The 22,312-nt window shown below is 41.8% G+C and overlaps 1 protein-coding gene across 1 annotated transcript; it reads right to left on the bottom strand.

Annotated features, from left to right (window-relative positions):
• Nucleotides 1-12,770: 12,770 nt before the first annotated feature.
• Nucleotides 12,771-16,880, bottom strand: LOC109945068 (uncharacterized). The gene is made up of 4 exons (XM_035966262.1): nt 14,140-16,880; nt 13,982-14,054; nt 13,203-13,705; nt 12,771-13,055 (listed from the first exon to the last, which is right to left on the bottom strand). The coding sequence occupies exons 1-4, from the start codon at nt 14,179-14,181 to the stop codon at nt 13,050-13,052; spliced, it is 624 nt and encodes a 207-aa protein (XP_035822155.1). The 5' UTR covers nt 14,182-16,880; the 3' UTR covers nt 12,771-13,049.
• Between the last annotated feature and the right edge of the window lie 5,432 nt (nt 16,881-22,312).

The following is a 22,312-nucleotide window of genomic DNA, read 5'->3' as shown; positions in this document are numbered from 1 at the left end:
TGAAGCAATGCTGTGACCCTGCTTTTCAAGCTGCCAATTTTCGAAGACATTCAAAATATTGTCGGGTTGATCAAGATCAGCTTCCCTATATGATATAAATTTTTATGAACTTTAACAGTGTTTTGTTAAAGGATCTAAAAATTTTATCAGGGTTGGCTGACTCCAATAATAAACCCCCTAAATCCGTCCCTGCATTCGACTCAGTGCACTAGCTAGGACTAGCTCCTTAACATAATCAAACGGATGATGATTTTCTGTTATGAAACTTGTATTGCATATTTACTTGCTTGTATCTGTATATGTATATTGTTGTTAGGCTGTTCGCACCGGATCACGTAAAATAGAGAATTTGTAATTTAGATTATATTCTTTACATAGTAAAGTTTGAAATAGTGAATGAGCGAGATAGGATAGCTGCTTATAATAATACAAGTCTTATTAATAACACGTACGGTACCAAAGCTAGGTTATAGGGTTAGTTTTGGCTTTCCTTTGCTGACTTCAGCGAGCAGCCACCACTTGCGCGTTGGTCTCATCGAGCAGCTTCGGCAGTCTACGGCCTGATCTAGACCCGACCCATTTTTCCTTTGACCAATTCGTGCACTAGTTTTGTTCCTGCTGCGCGCGCCGGTGATTATTCATTCTCTATGGATACCACTCCGGGAGGTGCAGAGCTCGGGCGCGATGTCGGATTCATCCACCCAAGGTGGTGCTCACATGTGGGCACGGGCTTCATCCTCCCTGATCTGAGCGTCACCGGGTGATGATGCTTCAGGCACTCACAGTCGCGGGCTTCATCCACTCCAGGCGGTGTTCACCTGTGGTGTCCGGGCTTCATTCTACTAGATGATCACTAGTAGAAAAGAGCTCATAGCCTGCGGCACCCATAAATTATCACTGGCGGTTTCAGTTATCGCGCGCCAGTAAAAAAAACGAGGTGAGCCCGGCTTGGGAACCGCCAGTGGAAATGGTGTAACAGAACCGCCAGCGGAAACCTATTTCCACTGGCGGTTGGTGTAACACAACCGCCAGTGGAAATACCCTATTTCCACTGGCGGTTGTGTTAAGATAACCGCCAGTGGAAATAGGTTTTCACTGGCGGTTTTTCAAGCCAACCGCCAGTGAACTGTCTGTTATAAATACCCCTTTTCTTCCCCCCGACAGTGAACTGTATGCTCGCAGCCAACTTCCATTGGAGGCGATTTTGGAGGTCCAGATTTCACAAAAATATAAGGGGGAGGTTTTGGTCTTCATTTATTGGAAGAAGGTGGATAAGAAAGGTTGGTTTATGTTTCTTTGTCAATTTTTGTTCATTCTTGCTCAATTTTAGCCACATTTTGGATCTAGGGTTTTACATGTGAGAGAGAAGAGTATAGCTAGGTTATTTTCTCTATTTCCTCAAATGAGGTTGTTTAAGATGGTTAGTTTTTGTCTATTCGCTCTTCTTTTTCATGTTTAGTTCTCAAATAAGTTTATCCATAACACATATTTAGTTGCTTAATGAATGGTGAATGTGTTGTATGGAAGGTTGGTTTAATTATGTTTCAATTGTCAGTTATTGTTTATTTTTGCTCAATTTTAACTACATTTTGAAACTAGGCTTTCACCATGTGTTAGAGATAGGTTTGGGTATTAAAATTTTTTGTTTATTAGTTGCTAGGAAAATTTGGCTTATGTTTCTTTTGCCAAATTTTGTTCATTTTTCCTCCATTTTAGCCACATTTTGGATATAGGGTTTCACCATGTGTTAGAGATAAAGTAGTCTAACTACTTTTATTGGAAGAGATAAAGTAGTCTAACTACATTTTTGGATATAGGGTTTCACATTTTAGCCACATTTTATTGTTAGAGATAAAGTAGTCTAACTACATTTTTGGATGAAGGTCGCTAAGAAAGGTTGTTCATGTTTCTTTTGCCAATTTTCTTTATCCATGATATATTTAGTTGTTACGAAATATTGGTATATGTTTCTCTTGCCAATTTGTGTGCCTTGTGTGTTTTATGTTACTTTTTTTTACAGGTGATGATGGAGAGGATATCCTGGATGTATAACTTATCAAGGCTAGATCCATTATACATATCTGAGGTCCATAAGTTTATTGTTGTCGCTAAGAACCATGCTTGGAGAACAAAGACAAAGCACATATATTGTCCATGCATGGACTGCAAAAATGCTGTTGTATTTGATGACACAGAACAAATCATATCTCATCTGGTATGCCGAGGATTTGTGAAGGATTACATAATTTGGACAAAGCATGGAGAGGGTAGCTCTTCGCCTTATACAACTGGAAACCCTGCGAACATAGACGACAGCTTTCAGTTCGTTCACGAGACACAACAACCTCTTCCACAGAGCGAACATGTAGTGCCAAATGTTACTGATCATGGTTACGCCGGAGGAAATGAACGTGAAAGAACCCATGTTCTGCCAAATGTTATGGACGAGGAAGATGCAGAGTTGTTAGAGGCAATGTTGCGTCGTCATACAGATCCATCGATGTTCTTCATGAAAGGTATGGAGTCCCTGAAGAAGGCAGCAGAAGAGCCTTTGTACGACGAGTCTAAGGGTTGTACCAAAGAGTTCACGACGCTCCGGTCTGTGTTAAAGTTGTTGATGTTAAAAGCTAGATATGGTCTGTCTGATGCTGGCTTCGATGCGTTCTTGAGTATTGTCGCAGACATGCTTCCAAAGGAGAACAAAGTGCCTGCTAACACGTACTATGCAAAGAAACTAATCAGTCCACTCACTATGGGCGTGGAGAAGATCCACGCGTGTAGAAATCACTGTATCCTTTATCGAGGTGATGATTATAAAGACTTGGAGAGCTGCCCAAAGTGTGGTGCAAGTAGGTACAAGACGAATAAAGACTATCGAGAGGAAGAGTGTGTTGCATCTGTGTCTAAAGGTAAGAAGCGAAAGAAAGCCAAAAAGAAGACTTCAAAATCCATGAGCAAAGAAAAAGAAGAAGTAGACTATTATGCGCTCAAAAAGATTCCTGCTTTGGTGATGTGGTACCTCCCCGTCGTCGATCGATTGAGGTGTTTGTTCGCTAACCCTGAGGATGTCAAACTTATGAGCTGGCATGCTTCTGATGAGCACAAAAACGATGGGAAGCTTCGACATCCAGCCGATGGGAAGCAGTGGCAAGATTTCAATGAGAACCACCGAGACTTTGCCGATGAACCAAGAAATGTTAGGTTCGCACTTAGTACTGATAGAATGAATCCATTTGCTGAAAGGAGCAACAAGCATAGCACATGGCCAGTGATCCTCACCATATACAACCTTCCTTCATGGTTGATGCAGAAACGGAAGTACATTTTGCTAACCATGCTTATTTCTAGACCTACACAACCTGGAGTTGATATGGATGTATTTTTAGAGCCCTTAATGGAGGATATGAAAATATTGTGGGTAACGGGTGTTCAAATGTTGGATGAGTATCGTAAAGATTCATTCACGCTGAGAGCAATTATTTTGGTTACGATCAACGATTACCTTGCACTCTTCACATTATCAGGCTAGTTTAAGGGAAAGGTTGGCTGCACAGTATGCATTGATGAAACTGCTTACGTGTCCCTTACTGCATCTAAGAAGATAGTGTACATGAGGCACAGACGCTTTTTATTGGAAGGACACAGGTACCGCATGCGAAAGATGGATAAGTACTTTGACAATAATGGTGAACTACATTCTACTGCTCCATCGGGTAACAATAAAGGTCATAGAGTTTTTGAAATAGTCAGGAATATCAAGTTTGTTTTCGGGAAGAAGACAAAAGACGAAAAAACAAGGAAGGATGTCAAACCAGCTCCGGGGGCTATATTCAAGAAAAAGTCTATTTTCTTCGAGTACTTGCCTTACTGGAAAGAGTTAGATGTGCGGCATGCGATCGATGGTATGCACGTTCAGAAGAATGTGTTTGAAAGCATAATTGGCACCTTGCTAGACATAAAGGGCAAAACAAAAGAAGGGCTCAATTCACGCATGGACTTGGTAAATTTAGGCATAAAAAGGGAACTACATCCTGTTCTTCAAGAAAATGGGAAGTATCATCTCCCAGCAGCAAGCTACAATCTCAATGTAGATGAGAAACATGCGATGTGTGTTTGGCTTAAGAATTTGAAAGTTCCATCCGGATTCTGCTCTAGCATATGAAGTATTGTGTCAATGAAAGACCTGATAGTCACCAACTACAACTCACATGATTGTCATGTCATGCTGACTACATTCCTACCTATTGCCATCAGGGCTATTAATCCTTTGTTTTTAAAGATGGCAATCACACGGTTGTGCTACTTTTTCAACAGAATTTCACAAAAGGTAATTGACCGTGATGAGCTGGCATCTCTTCAGGAATTCACAGTGGAGACAATAGCACAGTTTGAGATGTGTTTCCCTCCATCGTTCTTTGATATTATGGTGCACCTTGTGGTGCACTTGGTGCCACAAATAGAGGCATTGGGTCCTATGTACTTGCATGAAATGTGGACATACGAGCGTTTCATGTCAATACTGAATGGCTATGTATCAACTCGTGCTCGTCCCGAGGCATCCATGATAGAGGGGTACTGTACCGAAGAGGCCATTGAGTCCAGAGGTCCATTCTGCAATAATATCCTAAAAGATCAGGTTGCAATAGGTCTGCCTCCATCACGACACGAGGGTAGATTGTATGGAAGCGGGAGGATGGGACGGAAATCTTTCATTCCACCAGATTACAATACAGTACTTGAGGCACATCACAGCATCCTACATCAGCTAGCGATAATAGAGCCATTTATCCAACAACACATCAATGAGCTTCACGAGCAAAATCCTGGGCATACGGCTGATTGGGTAATGAAGCAACATAAGCAGTGGTTCAACACATGGCTAATGGTGAAGGACATTCCACGTGGAGAAACAATAGAAGAAAAAACCATCAAGGGGTTGGCATCTGGACCATCACGCCAGGTCACAACATGGCAAACCTATGACATTAGTGGATTCACATTTTGTACAAAGTCCAAGGACAAAAAGAGCATGTCACAAAACAGTGGTGTTCGATGCGAGGCCATAGATGATGAAACTGGTGAGATCATTACATATTTTGGCTTTATTGAGGACATATGGGAACTAGACTATGGTACATTACAGATCTCGGTTTTTCGATGTCAATGGGTTGAAGACAAACATGTCATGGTAGACAACTATGGGGTTAGAGTTCTTGATCTAAGTAAGGTAGGTTACAAAGATGACCCATGGATCCTTGCTAATCGTGCTGCACAGGTCTTCTATGCTGAACAGATCATTTCTAACAATGAGAAGAAAAGCACCGACAAACCGAAGCATGTAGTTTTTCCTGGAAAACAACAAGCTATAGGAGTTGATGGTGTATCTGATTTAGAGGATTTTAACCAGTTCAACGACATGTCTCTTTTCATAGACCATCCAACCAAGATAAGGAACGTTGAGCGAAGCATCCCACGCAATTCGATGCCCTCGGTACACCACGATGGACAAGGCAGAACAATAGCTCCCTAGATTATATAGTTGTCATGTAATTGATTATTGTTAGGACATGTCATGTAATTGATTATTGTTAGCGACAAACCGAAGCATGTAATTTTACACGACTTTCTAGTGACTTTCTAGAGAGGAGAGGGAGAGGGAGAGAGAGCTATTGTTGCCAATGCGCTCGGAGCAGGTCCAGCACTTACCGTCCGTGCGGATGCAGCACTTTGCACATCCAGAATGCCCGTTCTTGCACTGATTTTACACAGAGCAGAGCATCATGCTGGAGCCTACCGATCAATATGTACTATATATATATACATGCATGGTAATCTGACTTGCCATGAAAACTTCGGACTGGAAGGGTAGGCAGCAGATGTCGCACTCCAGCGCGTCCTTCTCCATAGATAGTGTCACAGTCGCCTCTTCCTCATCCTCCACCACCACCTTGGCTTTCTTTGGAGTGCCGCCGTCAGAGGAAGCCGTGGTCTTTTTCCCGGTCATGGTTTATCACCTAGAACGCGAGGTAAAATAAAAGCAGGGAGGACTATTCGACTAATATATACATATCAGGCAGTAAGAAACAAGCATCTTCAAAGAACATGTTGTGAAAGAACTTGGAAAGATGTTTACCAGATCTGATACTTGTGAAAGAACTTCACACCAATGGTGATGAGAGACGCGAAGCCAGGAGACGACGTAGTATTTAAACACTGCAAGAACGGGCATTCTAGTGACAGAGGAGGGAGAGAGGAGGGAGAGAGGAGAGAGAGAGAGGAGAGAGAGAGATAGAGGAGAGAGAGAGGAGAGAGAGAGGATAGAGAGAGAGGGAGAGGGGAGAGAGAGGAGCTAGGGAGAGGAGAGAGAGGAGAGAGAGAGGAGAGAGAGAGGAGAGAGAGGGAGAGATAGAGGAGGGAGAGAGAGCGAAGAGAGAGGAGGGAGAGGGGAGAGAGAGAGAGGAGAGAGAGGAGAGAGAGAGGGGAGAGAGAGAGAGGAGGGAGAGAGAGAAGTAATATATAAATATATATATTATGTATACTGAATATATATATTTATATATTTAATATGTATAAAAATTTATATACTTAATGTATGAATATACAATAAAAAATAATATACTAAAAACATTACTACTGGCGGTTCACAACGAAAACCGCCAGTATAAATGATTTCTACTGGCGGTTGTCGATGAAAACCGCCAGTAGAAATGGCCTCCACAGTATGTGGATGGCATTTCTACTGGCGGTTGTCATTGTCAACCGCCAGTAGAAATATCTCCTATATAAAGGAGCGCGCGCGGGGGCGAAAATTTCGCTAAGTCTCTGGCGCCCTGTCTTTCACACTTCCCGCCGTCAGGCTGCCAAAATTTCGCCCGGTGATTTTCTCCGCCGTGCGCCACCGTCGTTCACGCCGTCGTCCCCGCGCTGTAGGTAAGTTCTCTCTCTCTCTCCCTTTCTTCGACTATGATCGCTCGGGCTCGGGCATGCGCGCCGCCGCCGCCGCGCGGCTAAACCCTAAGCCTAGGAAGAGTGAGAGAGTGAGAGGGAACAGAGAGGAGGAAGAGGGAAGAGAGGGAGACCCCTGCGCACGTCTCTGCAGAGAGTGAGAGAGAGGGAGAGAAGATAGAGGAGGGAGAGGGAAGAGAGAGGAGAGGAGAGAGAGGGAAAGGGAAGAGAGAGAGGAAAGAGAGTGGAGGGAGGGAGAGAGAGAGAAGAGAGAGGAGGGAGAGGGAGTGTATATATAGGAAAGAGAGTGGAGGGAGAGAGAGAGAGGAGAGAGAGGGAAAGGGAAGAGAGAGGAAAGAGAGTGGAGGGAGGGAGAGAGAGAGGAGGGAGAGGGAGTGTATATATAGGAAAGAGAGTGGAGGGAGAGAGAGAGGAGAGAGAGGGAAAGGGAAGAGAGAGGAAAGAGAGTGGAGGGAGGGAGAGAGAGAAGAGAGAGGAGGGAGAGGGAGTGTATATATAGGAAAGAGAGTGGAGGGAGAGAGAGAGGAGAGAGGGGGAAAGGGAAGAGAGAGGAAAGAGAGGGAGAGGGAGGGAGGGAAGAGAGAGGAAAGGGAGGGAGATGGAGAGAGAGAGAGAGAGAGGAGAGAGCAACAGAAAGCATGTTTTTTTCCATCGTATTCCATTGTAAACAACGTATTCTATTGTATTCTATTGTAAACAACATATTCCATTGTATTCCATTGTAAACAACGTATTCCATTGTAAAATGTAGACTAGATTCACTAGTATAAAATGTTTTTTTGGCTTCCACTCTCTAGTAAACAACGTATTCCATTGTAGTACTATTAGCTAGTGAAATTAGAAGACGACGTACGACACACTTGCGTTGCTTCGATTAAGAGCAACTCATCAGAACCCCACTTGACCAGAGCGAGTTCTCATCACCTCTCTCCCTCTCTATACGTCCTATACGACTCCTCCTCTCTCCCTCTCTCTCTCTATACGTTCTATACGACTCTCCATCTCCCTCTCTCCCTCTCTATACGTCCTATACGACTCCTCCTCTCTCCCTCTCTCTCTATACGTTCTATACGACTCTCCATCTCCGTCTCTATACGTCCTATACGACTCCTCCTCTCTCCCTCTCTCTCTCTATACGTTCTATACGACTCTCCATCTCCCTCTCTCCCTCTCTCCCTCTCTATACGTCCTATACGACTCCTCCTCTCTCCCTCTCTCTCTATACGTTCTATACGACTCTCCATCTCTCTCTACGTCCTATACGACTCTCCCTCTCTATACGTAACTCGATAATATTCGTATCACAATATTAGGGTTTAGGGTTAGGGCTAAGGGTTAGTGTTAGTGGTTAAGGGTTAGGGTATTTGTTAATATGAATTTAATTATTGCTTATGTTAATATGTAGCTCAATGAGTTCTCCAACCAAGGACCAAGGATTAGGGCCCGACCACATGGACAAGAGTGTTGCTCAAGAAGAATCCAGCAGTGAAGGATATGAAACGCCTAGCGACCCTTTTCCTACCACTAGGGAACATGAGGTAAATTACACATCCTTAATTTCGTGTGTGTACCTAATTAATTAGCTGATTTCACAATGTCTATTACACATGCATGATTTCTTGTGCATTTTATTACATGAATAGGAGGTCTTGTCTCAATTTCGTGCGATGCTCGAAAAAGCTGCGGCACGATACCAAGACGCACCGAAACCGACCCAAGACGCACCGAAACCGATCCAAGGCGCACCGGAACCGACCCAAGGCGCACCGGAATCGACCGAGACAACCACCAAGAGGTCAAGGAAAAGGAAGCAGACCGATCGGAACAGAGGTGACAGGGGGCTAAACAAGTTTCCTGACAAGACATATAAAATCACAGACGTGAGCCCGAATGGTCAGCCCCTAGCTCCAGAAGAGGCACTGCCTAAGTTCTGGAATGCACTTGGGTTTTTAGTTAGAGATAATCTTGACATCACAATCCGACAGTGGAGAGATGTATCAGATGATGTCAAGAATCAAATGTGGAATAAGCTAGTAACGAGGTTTGTTTTGCCTGGGGGTTCAGAAGAACTCGTGAAAAAATACACGATGAAGCAGTTTGCAATCAATTTCCGAAACTGGAGGTCTGAGATGAATACAAAGTTTGCAAAGAAAGGCCTAGACCCGACAAAAAAATATAAAATCTCAGCAGGTCAGTGGGCAGTATTTCTAGAGCAGAGGAGCAGCACTGATTTCATATCGCTAAGTGAGGCAAATTCAGAACTGTCTAAGAAGAACAAATACCGCCACCACCTTGGCACATGTGGTTACAAGCGTCAGGTTCCTAAATGGAGACAAGAAGACACCGAGAAGAAGGCTGCAGGGTTGCCGACGCTGTCCGAGCAACTTGGTTAAAGGACAGCTAATTGGATCCGTGCTAGAAAACCAAGGGAAACTGAGTCTGGTGTATCTTTTGATGATCCCACTGTCGAAGAAGTGGCAAAAAACATATATGCAATTGCAGCTAAGCAGAGCGAAGGAACATTTAAGCCGCTAAGGGAGAAAGGCATTCTAACGGCTGGTCTCGGTAACCCTGAGCATCCTGCTCGTGTACGAGGAATCTCATCTAAGGAAGGATGGAAGGAAGGATTCGGACCACAATGGGAAGGTCTGTACAAGAAACATGATCGATACAAGGAAGAGATGGCAAATTATTTTAAGGAGGAGGCCAAGAAAGAGTTCAAAGGCCTGATGTCTGAAATGCTATCGAATCCTCCTCCAGAATTGAAGCAGCAATTGGCGATGGCGAGTGCGATGTCTATTCAACAGATGACCACTCCACAGATGCAAATAATTCCAGCAGCTCAAATGCCGGCTGCCACCGAGGGTATGACCATCCCAAGCTCTGTCGCGTCAACGGGAAATAAGGTCTGCTATCCAGTTGATGACATTACAAGGCCTGTGGCATGCACACTAGTTATAAGATATGGTATTAACAATCAGCGTACAAAGAAAGTAGCCACATGCCTTGCGATCCCAGGACGCAAGTTCCATGGAAATGACATTCCAGAAGAATATTGCAGGGTAGAAGTGACGACAGTCGTCCAAGGATACGAGGACGACATGCTAGACATCCCTGGCCCCGAAGGTATCGAGACACTTGGACAAGCTATCAAGAATTTTATCCTTTGGCCTCGAAGGGATGTCGAATTGGTTGATTGGTCGAATTCGTCGCAGGCCCAACCGTCTCCACCTTCTCAAATTGTTGTTCCTATTGTACATCCATCATCACCTCCTCAAACTTCACATGCTGCTCCTCATCCTCTTTCTGACCCTCCTTCTCCTCATCCTCATGGTGGCCCACCGTCTCCGCCACATACATCGCCCTTCAGGGATCCACCTTCTCCACAGCCATCTCCACGACCATCAAAGAAATCTAAAGTTTCTATACCAAAAGTAGTGTCCCCGTTTGATAAGAAAAAGAAGAGTAAATCCACTGCTAGCACTGTTCGTTTTTTGAAAGGGATTGGACGGAGCCTCACGTCAGACACTATTGATTTGGCCGATCTCGAGGAGTCCGCAAAAAAGGCTGAGGCAATGGTCGCAAAGATAAAGAAGCCAACTAAGGCAGATTATAAAAACGTGCCTAAAAAATATGTGCCGGGCAGACCACTACTCACTTTTGAGAAACTAAGGAAGGTCCTGGCTAATATTAAAAGGTTGCATGATTGGTACATGCGGGCATCTTCAGTTGGCATCGACACCATCAGTGTTAATATACCAGCCCATGCTTTTATTGGTTCAAATAAAAAGGCCGTTGTTACATTCGAGGACATGTGGTTAATGATGAACCTTCAGAGACTCGACGTGCAACTTGTATCCATATTTGCATTGTAAGTGTCACGCATACTCCACATATATGTGTTATTATTAGTGAGTTGTATAAATTTTCAATATCTGACATGCACGTGTGCGTTGTAGAATGCAACATGATCAGCAGGAGATCCTTTATGGTACCAATCCCAATGCTAGTGCCAGTAAAAGGGTTGGGTATCTCAACCCAATAAAGATATGCGAGGATAACCACACTTTTAGAATCGGAAAAGGCAACGAAGCATTACAGGGGCTAACAGACGAAGAAATTGAGGTGCGTATCCAGGATCTGAAGAAGGATTTTGAAGCAAGATACGCCACCTACATAGGACACACAATGCTTCAATTTCAAGACAGGGAATCCATAGTGGCCCCGTACAACTTTAAGTAAGTGTGATTTTGCATAAATAAAATTAATAATTTCAATACACATGTATCACAAGTTTGATTCGTACATGGACCACTGGATATGCTTCTTCATTTATCCTAAGGTTGGAAAGGTGCTGGTGCTCGACTCCTTGCACACCGAGCCTTCGGCCTATTCAAAATTCCTCAGCATCTTAGAGCTGTAAGCCTTTTCTATGCATGCATACTTATATCGATGAGAATTGTAGAATAACATGGTGATTCTATTTGAGATCACAGGGCATTTAGGTTTTATAAGCTACATGGTGGAAAGTACGACACGACCAAAAAAGGCGTGCCACTAGACATCCATTATAACTGGCTGGTAAGTATGTGAATTTATGAATACATATCATACATGTACGTACATAGGACAATGTTGCAACTAAATAACCAATCTCCCGTTATGTAGTGCCACAAGCAACCACCCGGATCGGTCCTATGTGGGTTCTACGTGTGCGAGTTCATGAGAATGAACGGACGATACATCACGAACCCTGGCAAGGTATTATTAGTAATAGTCACGTATGTATTTATGTCATTAAAGATGCAAATGTGTTATTATTGAGTATAAATAGATGATGTTTATAAACTTCCTTTACAACAATTTCAAAAAGGAAGCCCGGAGAACTTGACTGAAGGTGCATTGTATGGCATAGTTGAGGACCTGTGTACATTCATATTGAAAGAGGTCATTCCCGCAGAAGGGAAATATCACGATGCTTCCGGAACATTAGCTTTGCCAGAGTTTAGAATACTAACAGAAATTAGTAGACTATCTCTTAGCCGAGATAGTTATTAGAGCTTAAGTGAAAACTTTGATGTATATAATGTGTGATGCATACATGGTTGTAAACAAGACTTTGATGTATATAAATGTATGATAGAATTTAATTCCATGTTGCTTTTAATATCAATACTACATGTTTATCAATATCAATATATATATATATATATGTTTGTGTGTGTAAATATATAAATTTCAGTACGAAAATTTAAAAAAAGGCGAGAAACCTTTCCACTGGCGGCTAAATAAAATAAACCGCCAGTGGAAATAGCATTTCCACTGGCGGTTTTCTTAATAAAACTGCCAGTGGAAATAGCATTTTCACTGGCGGTTGCTTAAGAAAACCGCCAGTGGAAATGCTATTTCCACTGGCGGTTCTTGAATAACCGTTAGTGGAAATGGCGATTTCCACTGGCCCCTAGCACTGGCGGCACTGAAAAGCGCCAGTGAAAACGTCTCTAGAACCGCCACTATAGAGGCTGTGTGTACTAGTGGATCCAAGTTGCACAAGGCGGGGTTTCAGGTGCTCGGTCGCATGGGGTTTCATCTACTCTAAGGTCTCCTTTGGATGCTTGGAAATAAAATACACATGAATTTACACCCCGAAGGGAATTTCCACCCTACATCAAACATCCCTGCCCCACTAGGTGATTAGAATCCTCTAGAGGTGATTTTACCCGATATCTATTTGGGAGAGAAAGGGATTAAAATCCCGACCAATAAAAAATTAGAAAAATCTGAAAAATATAGAAATGTAAATTGTTGCTGCAACATGCAAAATTATTAGCAAGGATAAAAATATTCATACAAATCTGAAGTACATGCATCAAAGAAAAATATTCCATACAGATACGAAGTACATAAAAAGGTAAATTGTCACAAGGCACTCCAAAGATAACCATTCCAAAGTTCATACAAGAGTTTCTCATGTCAACCTTCACTACAATGTCTCAAAACCAGATACAAAGAAGCCAAAAATGTAAGGACCATCTGCAGCCATCAGCTTGTAAACACCACCAGCAACCACGATACAATGTAGATTAGACCTACAGTTACATAAAAGTGAAATAGTTAGATGCAATCATTTTGGTATCCAACTTTATGATTAAGTCCAGAGTGAGGAGATAGGCTAGGAACATGTGCAAAATATTAAGTTAATTGACTAGAAGTACAAACATATGAAAGTAAGTTACCTTGGGAGCAATTTGGCCTTTGACCCATAACAAATGAACCTTTGGAATCTTGAAGTTCATGAAAATTTCTCTGTTGACCTCACACTTCAGCACATTTGTTGCTTGCGCCTTTTCCTCATCTGAAAGTTCTTCAATTGATTCTAGAATATCCAGACACCGCTTGATAGAATAGTCACCTGCTTCCTTAGTTGTCTCATTGAGTTCATGCATAAATATTTTTGGTTCATTTGCCCTAATGTCCACATAGTTTTGTAAAACTCCAACAATACTGAGCTTTCTTTTCTTCCCAGTCCCACTTTCAAGATTTTTAGAGCAAGATGAAGATGGTGTTTCTATCTCATCTATGTCTATGGGTCCACTAGATGGCATGTGACCATCCACATTTGCAAGGAAAGGGTTAAGGTGAGAATCATGAGCATCAATATCAATAGTGCTAACATGTTCAGTTGGTTGGGGTGCTGGTTCAGTTGATGTGAAGTTTAAATCACCTGTAGCAATGCTTCCTGATTCACATAGCAAATAGATTCAATTCCATGTGATTCACATAGCAGTGTATATTTAAATAGCAGATTAAGAGAGGCACTTCTGATATAGACAAAGAAAGAACAAAAATGACTCTAAAAGAGAGACAAAAAAAGATTTTGCTTTACTACTGTATTCTTAAACAAAGCAAGCTAGTTGCCCTCCACTAACGGATTGGTCTTTAGGAAATCAATGAGTTAGCCTAGTTTTATCTAACTTAATTAACTGAAAGGTATGCGATACAAATATTACAATACCTTCATGCAGCTTTTCCAGTTCATAAAACAAAGGGAATGATTTTGCTTGGAATTTCTTCAGCCTTGGAATATCCTATTGAGTACAAAATAAAACATTTATTAATATATAAACAAGGCATAAAATGAAACTTTTCATGGATAAACGGTTATGACCTTACATGGATAAGCTTTTCCCATATTACTGGCTCAGCATTAATCATGCACAAAGATTCATTCCATCCTGCACCACTTTTCTTTTTGCCATCACGGATTGCCTTGTAGTTTGCTTTAAGCTCTTTCTCCTTTTCTTGTATTTGGCCCTTTGTAAACCGATCAGATGGAAACTTTTCATTAAAACTCTTCACAATGCTCTTCCACCCTTCGGCCGCCCATCCATTTTGCCCCCAGAACCTTTGATGATTGTGCTCGTTCAATATATCAACTAGGCCTTTTTATTTATTGAAGTTCCAATGAGCCCTAGAGTTTTCTTCTTTACTCATAGCTATACTAAGAAAAAACACCCGATGAACAGGACAACTCACAAGCTATACAATGGAGATAAATAAGAATACTTGCACATACATTAATATAGCAGCAACATTTATCATCTCATTCACAAACAAGCTAGAGCACATATAGCGTCAACAATAATACATTTATTAAGTTTCAAGAAGTTCAATACAGCAGCAACATTTGCACATACATTATCTTAATATAGCAGCAACAATTATACATAACTTAATATAGCAGCAATAGTTATACGTTAGCTTAATACATTTCTTAAGATTGGTTTTGATTGTAGCGTTCCCACATTTGTATGGCAATCTGATCTCGAAGTATGCTTCCAGCATGATCTTGTAAGTTAAGAGACTCCACATCATTTTGATAGTTCCCATCTCCTTCAGGTAGGTCGATATGATCACTTGGTTGGATATAAGTAGGTTGCTCATCTAGCCACCCCTCATCTCCATTTAAGCCTCTAATTATGTTATGAAAGACAGCTGTAGCTGCTGGAATTTTTATCTGAGATTCTATGGGATGATGTGTACCCACTTTCAGGATTTGAAATCTCTTCTTTAGAACCCCAATAGCCCTCTCAATATGGTTTCTAAGGATTGCATGACGATGATTGAATATTTCCTTGTGATCAGCATATTCACTTGCACGAGATGAGCGTCGCCTCCTAAATTCACTCAAATGGTACCAAACTCCACGATATGGTGAAAGGAATTCTGGTGTGTTTGCATATCCTCCATCCACAAGGTAGAATTTTCCTTCTGGCACATGAAAACCCTTGCTAATAGCTGATCGAAGAACTCCAGCGTCTGAAGCAGACCCTTCCCATCCACAGGATATAAATGTGAAGTTCAGATTAAAGTCACATGCTACCATCACATTCTGAGACAGTGTGCCTTTTCTATTTCTATATGGAGGGGCTTTCTCTTCTGAAATTGTGATGGGGACATGTGTACCATCAATGGCACCAATACAGTTCTATAGATGAACAAGTCAGATTTAAGATGCAACAAAGGTTAGGAAACCATTGAGTCAAGTGTCTATGTCTCACCTTAAAAAAAGGCCAGAATCGAGGATCTGTTGCAATCTTGTGGTGAGTTTGGTTGGAACTAGGAAGCTTCAAAAATTTGTGGGTGAGAGTTGGAATTATATTGAAAACCGCCTTTATGTGCCTATGGACTGTTTCCCCACTATGTTGAAATGTTTTCTTTAGCCTTTCATTGCTAGCATTGTGTGAAATCATGAATAGAAACATTCCTAGCTGCTCCTCAATGGTAACTCTCCGCGTGTCACGCAACAACCCCTCCCGCCTAAGATAGTTGCACGTTGCCTTAAAAATCTCTGGCTCCATACGAAACTCTGACTTACACCAACTCTCATGCCCCTCTAGAATTTCCTTCATCTTTTTAGCACCAGTATATTCAGAAGTATGAACTAGTCTTTTCTCATCATTAAGGCACTGAAGTATGGCATGAACTATTACAAAAAATAATTCATCGTCTTCTTTTTGTTGTAATTGCATGAATTTCCTAATTTTTTCCTTTCGATATTCCATAATCTTGTCACTAGGGCCCATTATCTAAGAGTTGCAAATAATACATAACTTTGTTATAGTCTTAAAAAATAGTAAGATAAATATTATTGAGCTACTAATATCAGATCTGTTTGGACAAACATGGAAATATAATGCATGTTCTAAAAAAACATGTAACAGCACAGCAAACAGGTAAACTGATATAAGAACAAAAAACAGATAAACTGATGTCAATTCAGTAGTTTCTATATCTAGCTTCACCAAAAAGTAAAATAAATAATGAAACTATATATATAACAGGTAAACGAATCAGAAATGATTAATAGCAAACATGTAATCTACATCGTGAGACACTATTTCCCTTTATTTAAACATGCAAAAATCAGGCAGCTGCTTGAGACGGCACCAAAAATCAGGCAACTGCTTCTGCTTGAGATGTCACCAATCATCAAAAAAATCAGACAGATGCTTGAGACAGAACCAAAAATCACATAAATCATGCAGCTGCTTGAGACGGCACCACAAATTCTATCACATCAATGGACATCTTGGTTATACTAGTGTACTAACTGTAGTGTTTGCGTGTGAGCCCAGTCAAGGATGCGACAAGCATAGCTCACCTCAGGCCTGATCTACTGCAGAGACCGCGTCAGCTGAGCAAAGCAGGAACTGGACGCACGGTTGCAGATGCGATGCGCTGGATTGGGTGAACTGAATGATTCCTGGTGGTGGAGAGGGGCGACGAGCAGCGTGGGCATGTGGGGATGGAGGGCAACGACTGGATGAGGAGGTTTTTCCTACGGATGGAAGCCGACGGCGTAAACCCTAGCCGCCATGGCTGCTGCGACAGAGACAAACTAGCAGAGAGACGGGAACGGTAAACACGAGGCCAGAGCAGTTTTTTGTTTCCCCGTGGATTAACAGGGATGAGGTGAAAAAGGCCCGTGGCAATTTTGGCCTGTGTAGCATGCAAATGGCAGTCCGGGATAACCAGGGAAGAAAAGCACACGAGCCTCATTCCCCCGCGGATTGGGCTGGGATCCCTGCGGGTATTCATTATCCAAAGGAGCCCTAAGTGGTGCTCTCCTATGGGCACCGACTTCATCCTCCCTGATCTATGACACCAGGCGGGGCTTAAGTTGCTTGGTTGCACGAGCTTCATCCACTCTAAGCAGCGCTCACCTGCGGACACAGGGCGAAATCCTCCCTGATCCGAGTAGCACCAGAGTTGCCTGTGGGCAAGGCGTGAGCTACTCTCTGATCCAAGCGGCACGAGAGTTTCCTATGGGCGGGGCTTTAGGCCAATGTTTCAAATAGCCAGTGAATAGCGGCTATTTAGCCGACTATAGTGTTTGGGAGGTCTAGAGCTATGAGATACACTATTTAAATTAGCCACTACTAGCCTTATTTAGCCTTCTAAAAACACAATGTTAGCGCTGGTAAACGCCTAAACCTGCTAGCCTTTTATTGGGTTGAATCCTTAAAATGTTGAGGCTCAAAACAATCTGTCAGCACACTCACATGCTCACTCTAGGCTTGACCAATACCCTAGCCTTATGGCTATCTCCATCAACTTAGTTATCCTCATCTCTCATTTCAAACTCCACTTTATAATTATTGAACCCTAAAGTGTAAAATAGTGTTTACATGACTATATGCACGATCTGCTAGCCATAGCCTTACATTAATAATACCAGCACATGCTGCCAAGTTCCTTGAGGCTCAAAACAAACTGTCGGCACGCTCACATGCTCACTCCAGGCTTGACCAATACCCTAGCCTTAAGGCTATCTCCATCAGCTTAGTCATCCTCATCTCTCATTTCAATCTCCACTTTGTAAATATTGCAGCCTAAAGTGTAAAATAGTGTTTTACACAGACATATGAACAACCTGCTAGCCATAGCCTTACATGACCAATACCAGCACATGCCGCCAAGCTCCTCGAGACTCTTCGTTTGACTCATAGTTGCACATGCCACCGACGTTACCACCAGTCGGCTCCTTGCTTGTACGATTGTGTTGCACGCCACCCTACATTCGGTCACCACGTAGCAAGGGAAATATATTTTTGATCTTGTGGATAGATGCATCAAGGAGATAGGAGAGGAACATGTTGTCTAAGTGGTCAAAGATAATGCTAGTGTCAATACCGCAACAATAAGTCTATTAGCAGCAAAGAGATGCCCCCTATTTTTTGGAATGAATGTGTTGCTCATTTCCTTGATCTCATGCTCGAGGGCCTTGCAAAGATTGGAACTGTTGAGGAAACAGTTGCTAGTGCAAGGCATGTGACTGCCTTTTTATATGCTCATACAAGAGTCTTGGATTTGACGAGGAAATTTCTAGGGAAACACTTGGCTCGTTCTAGAGTGACTCGTTTTGCCACTACTTATTTTAATTTAAAAAAAATTACAAGATAATAAGAAGGATATCTTGAGGCTCTTTAGATCAGATGAACTCAATGACTTGGGTTACTTGAAAAAGGCAAAGGGCAAGAAAGCCAACAAAATGGTGAGATCATAAGGCTTTTGGAAAAATGTTGACATGTATGTCAATTTCTTTGAGCCATTGGCTAATGTACTAAAGAGAATGGATAGTGATGTTGCTGCTATGGGGTTCTTACATGGATGTATGCTTGAGGCAAAGATAGAAATTGCTATGAGGTTTTATGATAATGAAAATAGCTTCAAATTTTCTTAGGATATAATTGACAAAAGGTGGGATAGCAAGTTAAAAACTACATGACATTTAGCGAGGTACTATTTGAACCCCTATTTTTATTACCCAAACAAGTCCAAAATTTAGGTTGATGGTTCATTTAGAGCTGATGTAATTGATTGCATTACAAAGATGGTTGAAGAAGAAGACGAAACTCAGGATAATATAATTGAAGAGCTAAATGTATAGCAAGAATAGCAAGGGACATTTGGACATGACATTGCAGTAAGGCAGAGAATAAATATGAACTTCAATCTAGGTGAATAAATTGTAGTAATCAACAACAAGAAATGTTATTTTATAATGTTGCTTAACTCTTTATATGATTGTTTTTTCATGCAACAAAGTGGTGGCTGAACCATGGCACTACCACACCAAATTTGAGGTTATTAGCAATAAGAATCCTAAATATAACAAGCAACTCCTTATCTTGTGAGCGGAATTGGTTGGATTTGAGCAGGTAACAAAAATGTTGTTATTTGTTCTAACTATTCATTCTTTTCTTTGTGATTATTGTTTAATATTTATCACATACACATAGGCTCACACAAAGAAGAGAAACAAATTACTACATGACATAATGAGAGATCTTGTTTTTGTTGAATTTAATTCAAGACTAAGGAAAAAAAGAGAGAACGAGAGTAAAGATCCAATGTAGAGGGAAATGGATGATGTTCTTGAGGACGGCGCCAATGTGTTTATTACTGGGCTTGTACCAAATGCTAATTCAGATCAAGATGAAGAGCATGAGGATGCACAAGATGAAGCAATAACACATGGACCACCAATGTCGCAGCCACAACCCAAAAGGAAGAGGCTTGTACACCCTAGGAAGAAGCAAAGCAGGAGTCTGCATTCCCTGATGCATGGTGGTTTAGAGCATGCATCTGTTGTCTTGTCTTTAAAATATGAAGATAATGGGGATGGTGATATTATTTCAATGCATGAAGCTTCAGATTTAGATGATTTAGGAGATGAGTAGATCAATTTATTCTCCATGGTTTATCAATTTTATTTTCAAACTTAATGTTTGTGAGTTTGTTAAACAATGGTTCAATGCCTTATACAAGTGCTATTGAATTTGCATGCATGTTGATTTGTTATTGAACATTTGAACTACCAGTTTGAACTATTAGATTAAGATATTGAACATTTGAACTATTAGTTTGTGAGTTTATGCTATATCTATGATGATATGTCATGTTTTTTCCTAAAACTGCTAAATGGCTTAGCTAGCAGCTATAGCCGGCTATGGCCTTTATAGCTGATTCAAAACCTTTTTGCTAAGGACATTAACCCATCATTTAAAACATTGCCTCAGGTGCTTGATCGAAGCATTTCTTCCTCGTTATAATCTCCTTAGGTAAAAAACAGTAGTCTGCCTTTATGGCCTCATCTTCAACTTCTTTGTCCCATGGTGTTCCTATCCTACGATGTCCAGTGCATTTTAATGGTACCAACTATCATGACTCGTTTTCACGTATGTGTCTATACCTGCATGGTTTGCAACTTTAGAAGTTCCTCATTGGTGATCTATCATGTCCAATTTGTCCTACTGCTTCTAAAGAACCCATGATTCTCGAGAAGGCTATTGGTGAGGACATGAAGAAATTACTTGCAGATTATGATGGTCAAATGTCTCCCCATGAGCCAGGTTTTCATGTTTACAAGAATTTATTGGATGAGGATGCTCGTGCTGGTGCTATTTTTGCTTCTAGTATGGAAGATCGTCTATCTACTGATATTGTGGAGTTTGAGTTCATACATCAGATGTGGGATTTTATTCAAGAGCATTATGAGCCTAGTGGTTACGATAGAGAGATTCTACTGGTGATGTGTTATTTGCTCATATGTCTGCTATATGACATCAACTTGATACTCTTGGTCCATCATTATCACTAGACACTTGTCAATCTTGTTAGGGTCAAAAGTCTGCACTTAAGCTTCATTGTACTTGAAAGTACCTTGGGGTACTTAAGGACCTTGATGTTGCCTAGAGGGGGTGTATAGGCCATTAAAACTTTTCAACCCAAATGAACTCAACTTACTTGACTTGATCGGTTGCAGCGAAATAATGTACTTGTCCACTAAGTACCTAAACTTCACGAACTCAAATAGATAATATGTAATAAGAAGTTGAAGGACTGGTGAGGTGACCAGAGGGGATGAATGGGAGCCACTAAAAATTCCTCAACTTGTGAGCACCATGACTTGATCCCTATCTTCAACGCAAACCCCACAAGACACCAAAAGTAGTGAAGCACTTTGCAGATCAATCTAGTGTCAATGTACTGACCAAATTGCTAGAGAAGGAACTGCTCAACTATCAGTAGAAAATTAGAAGCAGAAACACATAAACAGGCAATCGACAGTGACAATCAGAGGGCCGGTAGTGCCGGGTCGCAGCAGTGCCACGCAGGTGGGCGACAATGCCGTGCCACAAAACCTACACAGAAATTTCTCAAACTTCATAGCAAGCAAGCACAAATGAAAAGGAGATGTTCTATGAAGTATGAATGTGAACAAATCTGTAACACCCCGGGATCCACAAACACCCCGGAATGCTACTGAACTACACTTCTGACATCCGTATATAAAATTTCGGCAGCATCTCCTTTGCAAAATTGCATAAATGAGGGGGGGTAACAGTGTATAAACATATATCATGACAAAAAACATGCTAAGTATTATTAACCGGCTAGCAAAGGGAAGTTAAACATACGACATGAACTGAATTAACCAGTGCACACGACTAGTTAAAAAACAAACATCCTTTGACAACAAGTTTCTAATTAAATCATGGCTGTGCCTGGGCAGCGTTATTATGAGAGTGAAAGTGGACATGCTGCTACTTCCCTCATTCCCAACATGTATCAAGTACCTGCATTGAGTAATGCAAGATTGAGATGACACATCTCAGCAAGTAAAATAATAACAAACTGTTTAACCACATAAGAACATTGTTTTCCCACCACTTGATTTCACAACCTTCTTATTATGAAGGTGCGGCACGAATACAACATACAACACCCCTAGTTACCACACCTCGCAGGTAGAAACCACAATAGTAACATAGTAATGTCACACTTCATATATACCTCATGAGTGCAAATGTCTGCAAATGCAAGGATGACTTCTGCCTTCATACCTCTAACGTCCGATACATGGCCGAGGCTCAGGCTACACTCTCGAGGTACCCCAGGACATTTCTGAGACCAGCAAGAGCGATTCTGTAATGGAATCCCATCAGAGGGAGGCATCGAGCCCTCGGACCCTATCAAACGGGACCAGGTCCGGCAAATCACTTGCAGGTGGTACTTTTGGAGCGCGCCTCTGGGCCACCAGCCGACCCTTATCGAACGGGGCACGTGCGTCCACTCGGATCACCCATTAGCAACTCACTGGAGACACCATGTTCGGCGCCCTCCGAGGGCAACATGGCTGTTGGGACCATGCTTCGTCACCGAAGGTCCTGCAGGAAGAAACAGCTTCGGCTGAAGCTGTCTGTACGTGATGTCGAAGGGTACCGTTCATAAAGCTTCGGAATTGCAACGTATCCGAAGATGAAGGGTCGAACCGACT

Source organism: Zea mays, chromosome 3 (assembly GCF_902167145.1).
Source record: "Zea mays cultivar B73 chromosome 3, Zm-B73-REFERENCE-NAM-5.0, whole genome shotgun sequence".
Classification (NCBI taxonomy): Eukaryota; Viridiplantae; Streptophyta; class Magnoliopsida; order Poales; family Poaceae; genus Zea; species Zea mays.
This window is presented reverse-complemented; position numbering and strand designations above follow the sequence as displayed.

Coding starts and splice junctions, on each gene's coding strand:
- LOC109945068 (XM_035966262.1), bottom strand. CDS start 14,181: ATGATTAATGCTGAGCCAGTAATATGGGAAAAGCTTATCCAT. Junction 14,055..14,139: donor TATGGGAAAAGCTTATCCAT/GTAAGGTCATAA, acceptor TGTACTCAATAG/GATATTCCAAGGCTGAAGAA. Junction 13,706..13,981: donor ACTGGAAAAGCTGCATGAAG/GTATTGTAATAT, acceptor TATGTGAATCAG/GAAGCATTGCTACAGGTGAT.